The sequence below is a fragment of the Patella vulgata genome, chromosome 8 (assembly GCF_932274485.2).
Source record: "Patella vulgata chromosome 8, xgPatVulg1.2, whole genome shotgun sequence".
In the NCBI taxonomy this organism is placed as follows: domain Eukaryota; kingdom Metazoa; phylum Mollusca; class Gastropoda; family Patellidae; genus Patella; species Patella vulgata.
Genome location: NC_065886.2, coordinates 22,735,823 through 22,750,258, shown reverse-complemented (window position 1 = coordinate 22,750,258; position 14,436 = coordinate 22,735,823). Strand labels below are relative to the sequence as shown.

The 14,436-nt window shown below is 38.9% G+C and overlaps 1 protein-coding gene and 1 long non-coding RNA gene across 2 annotated transcripts; both read right to left on the bottom strand.

Annotated features, from left to right (window-relative positions):
* Positions 1-770: 770 nt before the first annotated feature.
* LOC126830680 (uncharacterized) lies at positions 771-4,852 on the bottom strand. The gene is made up of 3 exons (XR_007683916.2): positions 4,712-4,852; positions 1,647-1,879; positions 771-967 (listed from the first exon to the last, which is right to left on the bottom strand). It is a non-coding gene; the product is annotated as an uncharacterized LOC126830680 (long non-coding RNA).
* Positions 4,853-11,175: 6,323 nt separating this feature from the next.
* LOC126830488 (beta-1,3-galactosyl-O-glycosyl-glycoprotein beta-1,6-N-acetylglucosaminyltransferase-like) lies at positions 11,176-13,573 on the bottom strand. The gene is made up of 2 exons (XM_050560876.1): positions 13,102-13,573; positions 11,176-11,483 (listed from the first exon to the last, which is right to left on the bottom strand). Exons 1-2 carry the CDS (start codon positions 13,571-13,573, stop codon positions 11,176-11,178), a joined length of 780 nt encoding a protein of 259 aa, XP_050416833.1.
* Between the last annotated feature and the right edge of the window lie 863 nt (positions 13,574-14,436).

The window sequence follows — 14,436 nt, the reverse complement described above, 5'->3', positions numbered from 1 at the left end:
ACCCAAGGTTAGCATTAAACAAAATAAATCCTGGTATGTCAAAATCGCCGAAAATATTGCAAAAAGTGACCAATAAGTTAAATTGACCAAAAATACGCACTTGTCGGTCCGTGTAGTAGTAGTTATTGACATTGTCCGTTATAAATATGTGAGCCTCTACACGCTGTTCTGTTAAAGTCCCGATGAGCTATTTTAAGTTATAGGAATCACTTCCAAATTACAATATTGTGAAAGATGAATCTCTAATAGGAATATCAGTCCAAAATGGTTCAATTCCATTCATTTACAAGAAATGGGGAATTGGAATTCCATCGATCTATGATGCTCGCCGCGCCATTCTGTTGTCCACGAAAATGTAGTGGCAGGCCTGTTTAAATCCGATTAAATCCAAGCCGGGATATTATCTAGCGTTGGTATTTTGATTTTGTCTTCTTATTCAAATGTCAAATAATCAATCTGAGTACATATTAGAGTGGATTAAGCCGTGGTAAATTTAATTTGTAGCGACAAATACCAATGGCGCATCGCTACTTTAAATATCGGCAGGTCAACTTGTCTTCGACTTGGTCGCTGAACAAATAACGACGAGTCAACAGCAATCGACAAAATAAATATGGTAATTTTACAAATAAACACAGACAAATCTATCAGCCATTTATTCAAGGAATTTGATTTCTTACAAAATCCTGATTTATATAAAAACTGAGATTGATGTTAGAAGATTTTCCCTGTTGTTCATTATGTATTTTATCAAATAGCCATTTCTCTAGACAATCAAGGGTGACGGGTTGATAATCAGAATGATGTTTATTACTGAATAAATGCGGTGCCTTGGTTAAACCCGGTAGTTCCCCCATACCAAATATACAGATACTTCTTGTCCATTTACCGTTACACTTGGCGCCATCTGTGGACCATATTTTATATCTAGCCATTGCTTCTCTCTCAAGTAACATCTTTCTCGTCCCTGTAACATTTGATTAAAACGATCAAATATTTAAAAATCTCAATGAGCTGGTCTTTCTTTCAACTTTATCTTTAGACAAAATAAAAGTGACATATTGCTAGTTCGTTTTGACATTTCCTGTCAATGTTAATTTCAAGCTGTATCTGATTCTGTCAAGTTTCATTACCTTCCGTGAAGAGTAATTTTTATATCAGCTAAAAACAACCAACATGCCACCTTTATTTAGTGAATATCATAATGGCGATTGCCCATTCGAATTCACTATCTTATCGCAAATGAATGGAGTAGTGTAAATGTTACTGTTCCGAGAGAATATTCCCTAATGCAAACCCTGGCAGAAAATTTAAATTCAAGACCGTTTCGTCCTTCTATTCTATGAATAAAATTAAGTTTCTGCACCAACTGAAGACGAGCATCCATTCTAAACCAAACCTTCAATTCTTAAAGATACATTATGGGATATTAGATAAAGAGTTGGCAGTTCTCTCTATAATAGTTAAAAACTAGATAATGTAAAGGGAAATTGCTGAAAAATTCTTAGACCGGCTCTAACTTTTCCCCAAATTTTCGTTGGGTAGAACGCTTTCTACCACAGATGGAGCAACATGTGGCCACCTCTTGTGGGGTATACTTATTGCCAGTTTTACAAATACACTATCGATTAAAGATGAAAGAATACCTTTGTAACACCCAGAAATATTCAACTGTGGACTAAAACAAAGTGAATTAAAAAACGTCTCATGAGGATGCTTTGCCTTTTTTAACCAATCAGCAAACTGGAGAGCTTTTGGTGCTGTCCTAATGTATGTGATAAACTTTCGGCTGGCTAGAATATGTTGAGATCCTTGCATTAGAACAATGTCCGATATTGGAGTACCAGTCGCAGACATCCTAGATTTCCAGACCGCCTCACTGAAGTATAAAACGGTTCATTCACGATTGGGTTTATATAACGAGCAGACATGAGATTCAAGACGCCCCCGTCCCCCACTCCAAATTTTATAGATTAATCGTCGTTGGGGTCCATAGAGAATTCAACAGGGCCTTACGATATAAATTTGCGTGGGGACTGCAGAAAAAGAAAGCATTATAACGAAGATTCCAGTCTTTTCGAATGGCGTTAACAACAATAAAGAAAAGAGGGGATTCATTTTCGGATCACTCAGTATAGTTAGGAGCTAGGTTCAGGTTGTTTCGAAAATCGCGTACAAAATTTCTATTATGCTAGTTGAGTGGACAGCAGGTCCCCTTCCCATGGGGGTGGGGGATCAGAGAACACGTCAAATTTTCGAGTTTTATTCGACTTTTGCGTACAACAAACAACTTTCGTGCATAAGTCGACCAACTTCAGATGTCGCCAAAAGCACTGCTTAAGAAGACCCCCGACCCTTCCTTACTCCCTTAAGAACACCCCTTTACCCCCCTGATTAATTCGACTTTTGCGTACAACATTAATTTTTTCGTTAAAAGTTTCACTATTGATCCGCTAAAACATAACACTGACTTAAGAATGCGAAATCCCCTTCCATTCCGGATAAGAACGACAAAAAGGGGACCTATGGGTGAAGCAAACAAAATGACGATTTAATTCGACTTTTGCGTACAACGATCAACTTTTGTGCATACGTCGACCAAAATCATATAATATCACCAAAAACACTGCTTAAGAAACCCACGACCCTTCCTTTCTCCATTAAGTACGACCCCTTACCACCCGGAGAGACGAGTTAATTCGACGACTTCCGCGTACAACATTAATTTTTTCGTTAAAAGTTTCACTTTTGGTCCGCTAGAACAGAACACTTAAGAACGCGAAATCCCCTTCAATCCCGGATAAGGACGACAAAACGGGGGATCCATGGGTGGATCAAAATGACGATTTAATTCGACTTTTGCGTACAACGATCAACTTTCGTGCATACGTCGACCAACCTCAGATGTCATCAAAAACACTGCTTAAGAAGACCCACGACCCTACACCCCCTTCATACCCCCCACCCCCACCACCACCATTAGAGATGAGTTAATTCGAATTCCGCGTCCATAATAGTTTTTCCCCATGTGAAATATGTGGATTCCAGGCATTGCTTATATCAACGGAATACTGGTATGAACTTGTAGTGGTGTAGAAAGTTGTCAAATACGGGTTTCAAGAACTCTAAAGGCTTCGTCTCTTGGCACATTCAGTGGGTAGATTGACAACACCGTATGGGAGCAATTCATTGGTGTCCTTAATGTGAAAATATCTAGGAATATCATGAGTATGACGAATCCTACGGATTGTATTAAGGTGAAACAGAATGGACGTCAGGAGCTTTTAGGGTCATCAACCGAATCCGCTCTCTTCTCCGAGAGCCGAGCTATGTAAAACCCGTACCAACCCATGGACTAAGAGTGAAAAGTTTAACGAAAAAAATAATGTTGTACTCGGAAGTTGAGTTAACTCATCTCTGATGAGGGTAAAGGGTGTGGGGGGGGGGGGGGTCTTAAGGGGTGAAAAATGGATCCGGCATCTACTTAAGCAGAGTGTTTAAATGTAATCTGAGGTAAATTTACACAGACAGGAAGAATGATGTAGGCTGAAGTTGACTTAAATCGTCAGTTTTGGCCATTTCATCCTCGCCCCCGGTTTTCTTGCCCTTATCCGAGATAGAATGGGATTTTGCGTTCTTAAGTTAGTGCTATGTTCTAGTGTACCAATAGTGAAATTATTAACGACAAAAATTAATGCTGTACGCGGAATTCGAATCAACTCATCGTTAAGGGTGGTGGGGGTGTTGGTATACAGGGGGTATACAGGGAGGAAGGACGGGGCGTGATTCTTCTTAAGCAGTGATTTTGATGATATCTGATTTTGGTCGACGCATGCACAAAAGTTGATCGTTGTACGCAAAAGTCGAATTAAATCGTCATTTTGGCTATTTCACACATACGCCCCCCCCCCCTTTGTCGTTCTTATCCGGAATAAAGGGGATTTCGCGTTCTTAAGTTAGTGTTATGTTCTAGCGGATCAATAGTGAAAAGTTTAACGAAAAAATTAATGTTGTACGCAAAAGTCGAATTAACCCCTCTCTCAGGGGGTAAAGGGGGTGTTATTAAGGGAGGAAGGAAGGGTCGGGGGGTGTTCTTAAGCAGTGTTTTTGGCGACATCTGAAGTTGGTCGACTTATGCACGTGTTGTACGCAATAGTCGGATTAAACTCGAACATTGGAAGTTTTGTCGGATCCCCCACCCCCATGGGAAGGGGAGCCTCAACTTAAGAATCAAGGTTCAGAGTATCGGACGTCACTGCCCACTCATTTAACATAGTAGACATTTTGTACGCGATTTTCGAAACAACCTGAACCTAGCTCCCTAACTAGTACTAAGATGCTCGAAATAAGACGAAATTTGCACAGGCACATAACTATTATTGTTTGGATTTGGGTAGGTGTCAATCCAGATGATTTGGGCCTCAAGGTGAATTAAGCTTAAATTGTATCCGCTTTGACATAGCGTTTAAATTATCGAAGTCACATTTAGATTTTTATCGGATTGCTACTTACGATTGGTTTAACGGTGAGAAATGCTTCGGGGTTGGGACAACATTGTGTTCACTGTAGAAGTGAACAGTCAAACAGCTTGTTAGCAGAATACACAGGGCACCATTTTGAATAGGCAAGCGTGTTTTGCAATGAAACAGAAGATAATTTGAGATGATCGTATAGAGACTAGATGAATGTAAACTAAAAACAGGAACCTTACCTGAATGGCGCGCCAGATACACTGTTGGCTCCACGGAAAGCCCTCAAAATTTGAACAATTTCAAGATTAGTTTTTAAAGGAAAATCTTGACCAGCAAGATTGATAAAATATTTCCATTTTTTATACTTCAGTAGATCATCCATACACGTCAGTTCGGCTTGAAATACACTATATTCGCCCCATCTGACGGTACCTCTGTGTGAGGCCATGATGACGTTATCGAAGCATTTCGCTAGACTGGACATGGCTTTAAATAGATTAATGGGGGATTTCCCATCTACGTGTATACAATATATATTGGAAGGTCTGTAAATAGATCGTAATAATCTCTCTGCCATCTCTATATCATGATGCTTGATGATATTATAGGCAATGGGGAATTCCAATTCCTCTTTACTTACGTTCATTACATAACCACGTGATTTTATCAGCCTGTCACATGACTTAGTTAAACTCCGGATTTAAGACGATCTTTTTATGTTTGGCTAGAATCATTTTAGTTTTTTTCACATACGATAGATCCCCCTGAATCAGCTTCTCACAGTGGACGTCTAGTCGCTCTAAATTTGTTAAGCTATTTGTGGCTCGTTTTATATAAACACTGCTTCCATACAATGGAATGTTTAACAACAAATTTGTATCATGCGGGTCGTTTCCTGATCTGGGTTTTCGGCTTTTCTTTTGCTGATTATGTCTTTCTTTTTCATGATGGAAGACGATATCATCTGTCCTGGTTGGTGAAGATGGTGTTGCTATAGGTTTATATCTCTTGTATGCGGAGATGGAAATGAGAACTTGGCTGATCAAAGCAACACATCCCAGAATAACCACAATTTTTCCTAAAGATCTCATTGGTTTACACAAGGTAAGAACTTTCATGTTAATTTGTGTTTATTTCAGTAACACCAAAATATAGTAAAAAAGACTTACTAAATTTTATCTCATCCAGGTAACATGGAATAAATCTTCCTGCCTTTATCAGCATCGGACACAACGAAGATGATAACACTGTTGATCACAAGCGTTTATCCAGTCTTATTGGCTAGCATAGTTTTTTTTTAAGTATTAAAAATTTATACAAGAATACTTCTGCTGATTAGTGATAAAGATTAGAACATCGAACAAATGTTACTATGCCCAAATACTAGTAAGAAATAGGTGTTTGACCACACATAGATGTACTACGTACTGAATTCCATTTAATTATACTATTCAAAAAAAGTAGGGGATATTTGATTTTGGGGGCATAATACTAAAATATGCAAATGACTACGAAAAAAGTCACTATAGAACCTAACAGAAGAAACATTTCCAGTTACATGTGACGCCCAAACGCACCAATAGCTACCGCATGGAATGCAGGTGATGCTTGGGATCATCATGGGGGTCCAACCCAAGATTTGCACGACTCTGACTTTGAATGTTACAGTCATTGTGGCATTGAATTCCAGGGTGGAAACATCAGTTTAATTGTTTTAGTGACCAGAAAACAAATTTTGATATGCGTCGGCTTACCCAAAATGAAAGGTTACGTGCCCTTGGCATGCTACAGATCGGCACAACACAGGCGGTTGTGGCGCGGACGATGAATGTTTCTCAGTCTGTCATAAGCAGGCTATGGTCCAGATACCGTGATACACAATCTGTACAGGACAGACCACGCTCAGGTCGACCAAGGGCGACAACTCAAGCCCAGGATCGATTTATCCGTACCTTGGCCTTGAGAAATCGTGTCATCACAGCAAATCAGATCAGCGCTCGTCTTCAAACAGACACTGGTGTGAGAGTGAGTGGCCAGACGATTCGGAATCGACTGCATAGGGGTCACCTTCGCGCCCGACGTCCTCGCGTGATCCCTTGTTTGAGAGATCATCACATTCAGGCAAGACGTCGTTGGTGTAGGGATCGTCAACACTGGGATAATCGACGCTGGAGCAATGTGATGTTTTCAGATGAGTCAAGGTTCACTGTTGATTTTTTGGACAGACGTAGGAGGGTGTGGCGTCGTCGAAACGAGCGCTTCCAAGACGTTAACGTCATCAGACATGATCGATTTGGGGGTGGTTCTGTTATGGTGTGGGGAGGCATCACTGTTGCTGGAAGAACGGCTTTACATGTTGTTGCAGGGCGTGTTACAGGCCAGTACTACCGGGACAGCATCTTGGCAGTCCATGTTGTGCTGTTCGCACGACGTCATGGCCGCCGTTTCATCTTCCAGGATGACAACGCAAGATGTCACAGGGCCAGGATCGTTACAGGTTACCTCCAACAACAGAACATCACCACATTACCTTGGCCAGCACTGAGTCCCGACCTCTCCCCCATCGAGCATGTCTGGGACATGCTTGGACAGAGGTTACGTCAACGTCAACAACGTCCTGCCAATGTCCAAGAACTTGCTGCTGCGTTGCAACAGGAATGGGACAATCTGGACCAAAATGACCTTAGACGTCTCATTAGGAGTATGCCACGTCGGATCAATGCTTGTTTGGCAAACAGAGGAGGATTTACCCGTTACTGACTTGGTTGTGATGCTGTGGTAACTTTGCTGTTTGACCCCGGGTATCATTTTACCCTTATAATGGTCAGTCTGTGCCTTACTTAGTCTAACGATCATTTGGAATAAATCGATGAATGTGAACTTCATTTCATTTTGTCATTTGTTTCTCGGTCAGTTTCATTAGGTGACTTTAATAACACTTAAAAATCAAATATCCCCTACTTTTTTTGAATAGTATATATATATATATATATAACATATATAATTTATAACATTGGATTCTAAAATAATTACAATAATATTTATGAAATTATATGAATTTATACTACCGACTGGTTTGACAATCGTTGCGAGATAAATGTAATTGTACAGGTAACATATGTGTAAATTAATGTATTAATATCTCAACATAAATTATACCTCAGGCCGTCCAACAAACTCAAAACCCCAGTGCCCTTCAGCCCAATGTATTACATAGTATAGACTTCTAATTTGAATACTGAAAGTCAATGTACACATATATGTCGATTTATTTACATTTTATATGAATTAAATAATATTTTTTATGATGTACCATGTTGTTCTGTATTATTAGGCATTCAGTATTGACTAGAGATGTGGAAAGAAATTTGTATAAATATATTCTTTCAATGTTGTTAAGTTTTTGGCTGGTTATTAGGTTATTTGGTATTATGCCGTCGCCCCTGTCTCTTTATGTGGGTGCGTGTGTCTGTGTGTGTGTGGGGGGGGGGGGGTCGTCTACAGGGCCCAATTCTTCATGGTTTGTCTTGAAACTTTGCATACTTATTCCTTATACCATAAGGATAATCCCAATCCCAATGTTGGTTTGTCACCTACTGGCCACAATTCTTAATGGATCATCTTGAACTTTGCATATTTATTCCTTATACCCTAAGGATCACCCCTATTGTGTTTGGTGTATCCCCACCCCCAGGGGCAGAGCCACGGCCAGTTTCTCTTTGTGTGTCGCCTACAGGAGGTCGCAATTTTTAAGGGATCGTCTTGTAAACTTTTCATATTTATTCCTTATACCCTAAGATTGACCTCTATTATGTTTGGTGCATGTCCGACGCCCAGGGACAGAGTCACGCCCAATTTTGTGTCTGCCTTTGTGTCGGCTATAGGCCACAATTCTTAACAGATCCCTTTGAAACTTTGCACACATATTCCTTATACCCTAAGGATGACCCCTATTGGTATTTGGTGTATACCCAACCCCCAGGGACTGAGCCACACCCATTTTTTTCTTTATGTGCCTGTGTGTTATCTACAGGCCACAATTTTTAATGGATCGTCTTGGAACTTGGAATATGTATTCCTTATAGCCTAAGGACGACAACTATTGATGTTAGTGCATGCCCCGACTCCCTGGGCATAGCCACGCCCAATTTCTGTGTTTATCGTTTACTGGCCGTGATTTTGAACGAATCATCTTGAAACTTGGCACATGTATTCCTTATAGCCTAAGTGCGTGTTCCGAACCCAGGGGCAGAGTCACGCCCAAGTTTTGTGTTTAGCGTCTGAAGCCCGCAATTCTGGATGGATTATCTTGGAACTTGGTATACTTATTCATAATACCCTAAGGACGGCAACTATTGATTTTGGTGCACGATCCATCCCTTGTGACGTGCCACACCCACTTTTTGTTAATATTTTGTATGCAAATAATCCACAGGTTGCAATTATTAACAGGTATGGATTCAATTCAGTATGATCTATCATAGAGTTGTACTATTTATATTGGTGCATGTCCAACCCCAAGGGACAAAGCCACCCCCAATTGTTGTCTTTATTTGTGTACAGGCTGGAATTCTGAATGGATCATCTTGGAACTTGGATACTTATTCCTTATACCGTAATTTGGCAACTATTTAATTTGGTGCATGCCCCGACCCTCTGGGATGTCGTACCTCACCCCATTTTTGTTAGTTTTTCGTCTGTAAATACTCTACAGGTTGCAATTTTTAACAGATTTTGATCAAATTCAGCATATCAATCGTTTCAATAATAGTTGTGACTATTTATATTGTTCCATATCCAACCCCCAGGGGTAGAGCCACGCCCAGTTGTTGTGTTTATCATCTACAGGCTGCGATTCTGAATGGATCATCTTGGAACTTTGCATATTTATTTCGTATACCGCAAAGACAAGAAATATGTAGTTTGGCGCATGCCCTGCCCACCCTGTGGCGTTGTCACACACACACTTTTTTGTTAATATTTAGTCTGTAAATTTGGCAAAACAAACCCCAACGCTTAGCCTTCTTTGCCTCTTGCCATGTTACAGTCATTGCAGCCATTTCACATTTCATGCTCTTCATTTTAAAAAGTACCTTATCAATCAAAGCAGGAATGTGGACGTATATTGCAGCGAAAGCGATGCTCTTGTTTATGACTGTAATTAGTGTAATTTTACTGCTGTAAAACAGGTAACAATTGTATGTTGTCGTATGTTGCTCTCGCCTCAGTCTGTCCATTTAGTCGTCTGTCTGTTTTTCACACTTTTTGTTAGCATAATCGAGGCTACAATAATTCCTTACATAATGAAAAATATATCTTTTTGAAATTGTTCAACATTTCGATAATCACCCCAAATTTATGCTCTTTTGTTATGAAATCTTGTTAGCAATTGTCTATACTGCTGAAAGGGAGATCCTTGTTGATTTTTAACAATAACGTCTAGAGATAATCCCCTCTGTTTAGCTAACCCTAGAGGCATAAATTATGATCCAATGAATTTTTAGCTGATAATATTAACTGCTCCGACGATTTAGCTGTTTGTGGGTGTGGTCTATGTTTTGATGCCTGGTGACATTTTTATAACTTAAGGAAACAAAACAGATTGCTTGAACATACATTATGCAAGAGCTAAATCTGCCTATTGCAGGTCTTTCTTTAGGCCTGAATGGCATCTGATTTCTCCGATATTAAATAGATTAGAACAGTTCAGCCATATTATGATTTAAACTAAAGATGGAGCAGCGAGACTTAGCTTCGAACAACCAGTACAGTGGTTGAAATTATTGCACACGTCTTGTCAAACCTTCAAAGGCTAATATCTTCGCTCGCAATAGCGTTATTTGAATGAAATATTCAAATTATTCATTTCACATTATCTATTTTCGAACTATTATAGCAAGAATGGTCCGTTCTTTATCTAAATCTTACATAATGTATGTTTAATGTTTGTAAAACGTAATTAGGAACTAAGCAAAAAGATAAAGTTTAAAGTTTGTATAACATAAGAAACGAAGATAACATGTTTTAGTAGTAGGGGGATTAACACAGGAGTTTGTTCAGGCCACCATACCACGTACACAAGTGCGAGATCGAATCCAGGCCCCTTGAGTCCATGCCAGACCTCAAGATCTAAAGCACAAGTTATGTTACTCGACCCCCCCCCACCCTCCCTCGTACTTCAATAATTTGGGTGATGTATCTTTGTTCACCTTCTCCTTATGTACTTTTCTTAATGTCTACATTTAGGGGAAAATGGAATTATGTTGACATAAATGGTGATGATGTTATATATAAATAACATAATCACATTTTCCCCCAATTGTAGACATTGGACCCCCTTTATCTCGAAAACGCCCCCTCAAACGCCTGATCACCGCCCAGATTCGGAATCTACGCAAAAAACTGTTCTAGAAATACTTGGTCTCATAAATTCACAGCTCGGGTGACGACCACCCCCGTGGGTTATTATCTAGCGTTGGTATTTTGATTTTGTCTTCTTAATTAAATGTCAAATAATCAATCTGAAAACATATTAGAGTGGAATTCAGCGACAAATACCAGTGGCGCATCGCTACCTTAAATATCGACAGGTCAATTTGTCTTCGACTTGGTCTCTGAACAAATAACGACGAGTCAACAGCAATCGACAAAATAAATATGGTAATTTTACAAATAAACCCAGACAAATCTATCAGCCATTTATTCAAGTAATTTGATTTCTTACAAAATCCTGATTTATATAAAAACTGAGATTGATGTTAGAAGATTTTCCCTGTTGTTCATTATGTATTTTATCAAATAGCCATTTCTCTAGACAATCAAGGGTGACGGGTTGATAATCAGAATGATGTTTATTACTGAATAAATGCGGTGCCTTGGTTAAACCCGGTAGTTCCCCCATACCAAATATACAGATACTTCTTGTCCATTTACCGTTACACTTGGCGCCATCTGTGGACCATATTTTATATCTAGCCATTGCTTCTCTCTCAAGTAACATCTTTCTCGTCCCTGTAACATTTGATTAAAACGAACAAATATTTAAAAATCTCAATGAGCTGGTCTTTCTTTCAACTTTATCTTTAGACAAAATAAAAGTGACATATTGCTAGTTCTTTTTGACATTTCCTGTCAATGTTAATTTCAAGCTGTATCTGATTCTGTCAAGTTTCATTACCTTCCGTGAAGAGTAATTTTATATCAGCTAAAAACAAACAACATGCCACCTTTATTTAGTAAATATCTTAAAGGACAATATTGGTGCCAGTCATTATCACATATGTGATAGGGCTGGTTAAACACATTCCAAATATAATTTTACACAGAGATCATTGCTACGATAGCTGAGTAATACAGGTTTCTTGAATCGGAAGCGACGAACGCAAAAGGAAAACACGAGTGATAACAGATACACGGCCGAATTTCTGCTCACTAATAATTCTTTCGAAGACCAAAAGTTGTTACGGGACTGTAAAAGGATACCTGACAATTCAATAAAGTAATTGAATGTCATTAGATAAGAGAACACGAGAAAGTAGTTACGGAAGTAGTTATAACAACCAGTTGTGGGGTATACTTATTGCCATTTTTACAAATACACTATCGATTAAAGATGAATGAATACCTTTGTAACACCCAGAAATATTCAACTGTGGACTAAAACATAGTGAATTAAAAAACGTCTCATGAGGATGCTTTGCCTTTTTTAACCAATCAGCAAACTGGAGAGCTTTTGGTGCTGTCCTAATGTATGTGATAAACTTCCGGCTGGCTAGAATATGTTGAGATCCTTTCATTAGAACAATGTCCGATATTGGAGTACCAGTCGCATACATCCTATATTTCCAGAACGCTTCACTGAAGTATAAAACGGTTCATTCATATAATTGGGTTTATATAACGAGCAGACATGAGATTCAAGACGCCCCCCCCCCCACTCCAAATTTTATTGATTACTCGTCGTTGATGTCCATAGAGAATTCAACAGGGTCTTACGATATAAATTTGCGTGGGGACTGCAGAAAGAGAAAACCTTATAACGAAGATTCCAGTCATTTCGAATTTTTTGCGTTTTACTAACTGGCGTTAACAACAATAAAGAAAAGAGGGGTTTTATTTTTAGGTCACTCATTACGGAGATAACTATTATTGTTTGGATTTGGGTAGGTGTCAATACAGATGATTTGGGCCTCAAGGTGAATATAAGCTTAAATTGTATTCGCTTTGACGTAGCGTTTAAAGTATCAAATGTCATATTTAGATTTCTATCGGATCGTTGCTCACGGCTGGTTTAATGGCGAGAAATGCTTCGGGATTGGGACAACATTGTGTTAACTGTAGAAGTCAACAGTCAAACAGCTTGTTAGCAAATACACAGGGCACCATTTTGAATAGACAAATGTGCTTTGCAATGAAACAGGAGATAATTTGAGATGGAGAGAGAGGGTGAAATGGGGTTTAACGTCCACTCGACACAAACTAGGTTATTTCGGGACTAACATATGGTTTAATTTTATTTCAATAATTCGCTTGCGCGTAGATTTGAGATGGACGTATAGAGACTAGATGAATGTAAACTAAAAACAGGAACCTTACCTGAATGGCGCGCCAGATACACTGTTGGCTCCACGGAAAGCCCTCAAAATTTGAACTATTTCAAGATTAGTTTTTAAAGGAAAATCTTGACCAGCAAGATTGATAAAATATTTCCATTTTTTATACTTCAGTAGATCATGCATACACGTCAGTTCGGCTTGAAATACACTATATTCACCCCATCTGACGGTACCTCTGTGTGAGGCCATGATGACGTTATCGAAGCATTTCGCTAGACTGGACATGGCTTTAAATAGATTAATGGGGGATTTCCTATCTACGTGTATACAATATATATTGGAAGGTCTGTAAATAGATCGTAATAATCTCTCTGCCATCTCTATATCATGATGCATGATAATATTATAAGCAACAGGGAATTCCTCTTCCTCTTTACTCACGTTCATTACATAACCACGTGATTTTATCAGCTTGTCACATGACTTGGCTAAACTCAAGTAAACCTCCGGATTCAAGACGATCTTTTTATGTTCGGCTAGAGTCATTTTAGTCTTTTTCACATACGCTGGATCACCCTGAATCAACTTCTCACAGTGGACGTCTAGTCGCTCTAAATTTGTTAAGCTATTTGTGGCTCGTTTTATATAAACACTGCTTCCATACAATGGAATGTTTAACAACAAATTTGTATCATGCGGGTCGTTTCCTGATCTGGGTTTTCGGCTTTTCTTTTGCTGATTATGTCTTTCTTGTTCAGGATGGGAGATGATATCGTCGGTCCTGGTTGGCGAAGATGGTGTTGCTATACGTTTATAGCTCTTGTATGCGGGGATGGAAATGAATACTTGGCTGATCAAAGCAACACATCCCAGAATAACCACAATTTTTCCTAAAGATCTCATTGGTTTACACAAGGTAAGCACTTTCATGTTAATTTGTGTTTATTTCAGTAACACCAAAATATAGTAAAAAAGACTTACCAAATCTTCCTGCCTTTATCAGCATCGGACACAACGAAGATGATAACACTTGATCACAAGTCTTAGTGTTTATCCAGTGAATCCTTGGGAGATATCAAATGTAGTTGTACAGGTAACATTTTATGTGCAATTTAATGGATCAATATCTCAACGTCAATTATACCTCAGGCTGGTTCAGGGCCCTGTTTCTCGAAATCTTAACTAAAGATAAAATCCAAATTTTAGTAGCTACTTCAATTTTGATTGGCTAAGCACTAAAATCAATCTAATATTATCCGATCAAATTACTAAAATTTGGATTTTATCTTAGTTAAAATTTCGTGAAACAGGCCCAAGGCCGTCCCACAAACTTAAAACCCCACGTGCCTTTTAGTCCATGTGACAGGCAGATATTCATTACCAATTTGATGAATTGGTTTAACTATGAT

Excerpts from the sequence above, each read along its gene's own strand:
- LOC126830488 (XM_050560876.1), bottom strand. The coding sequence starts at position 13,573 with ATGACTCTAGCCGAACATAAAAAGATCGTCTTGAATCCGGAGGTTTAC. Across the intron at positions 11,484-13,101 it reads TCAAATTTTGAGGGCTTTCC|GGACGAGAAAGATGTTACTT; the intron begins GTGGAGCCAACA and ends CAAATGTTACAG.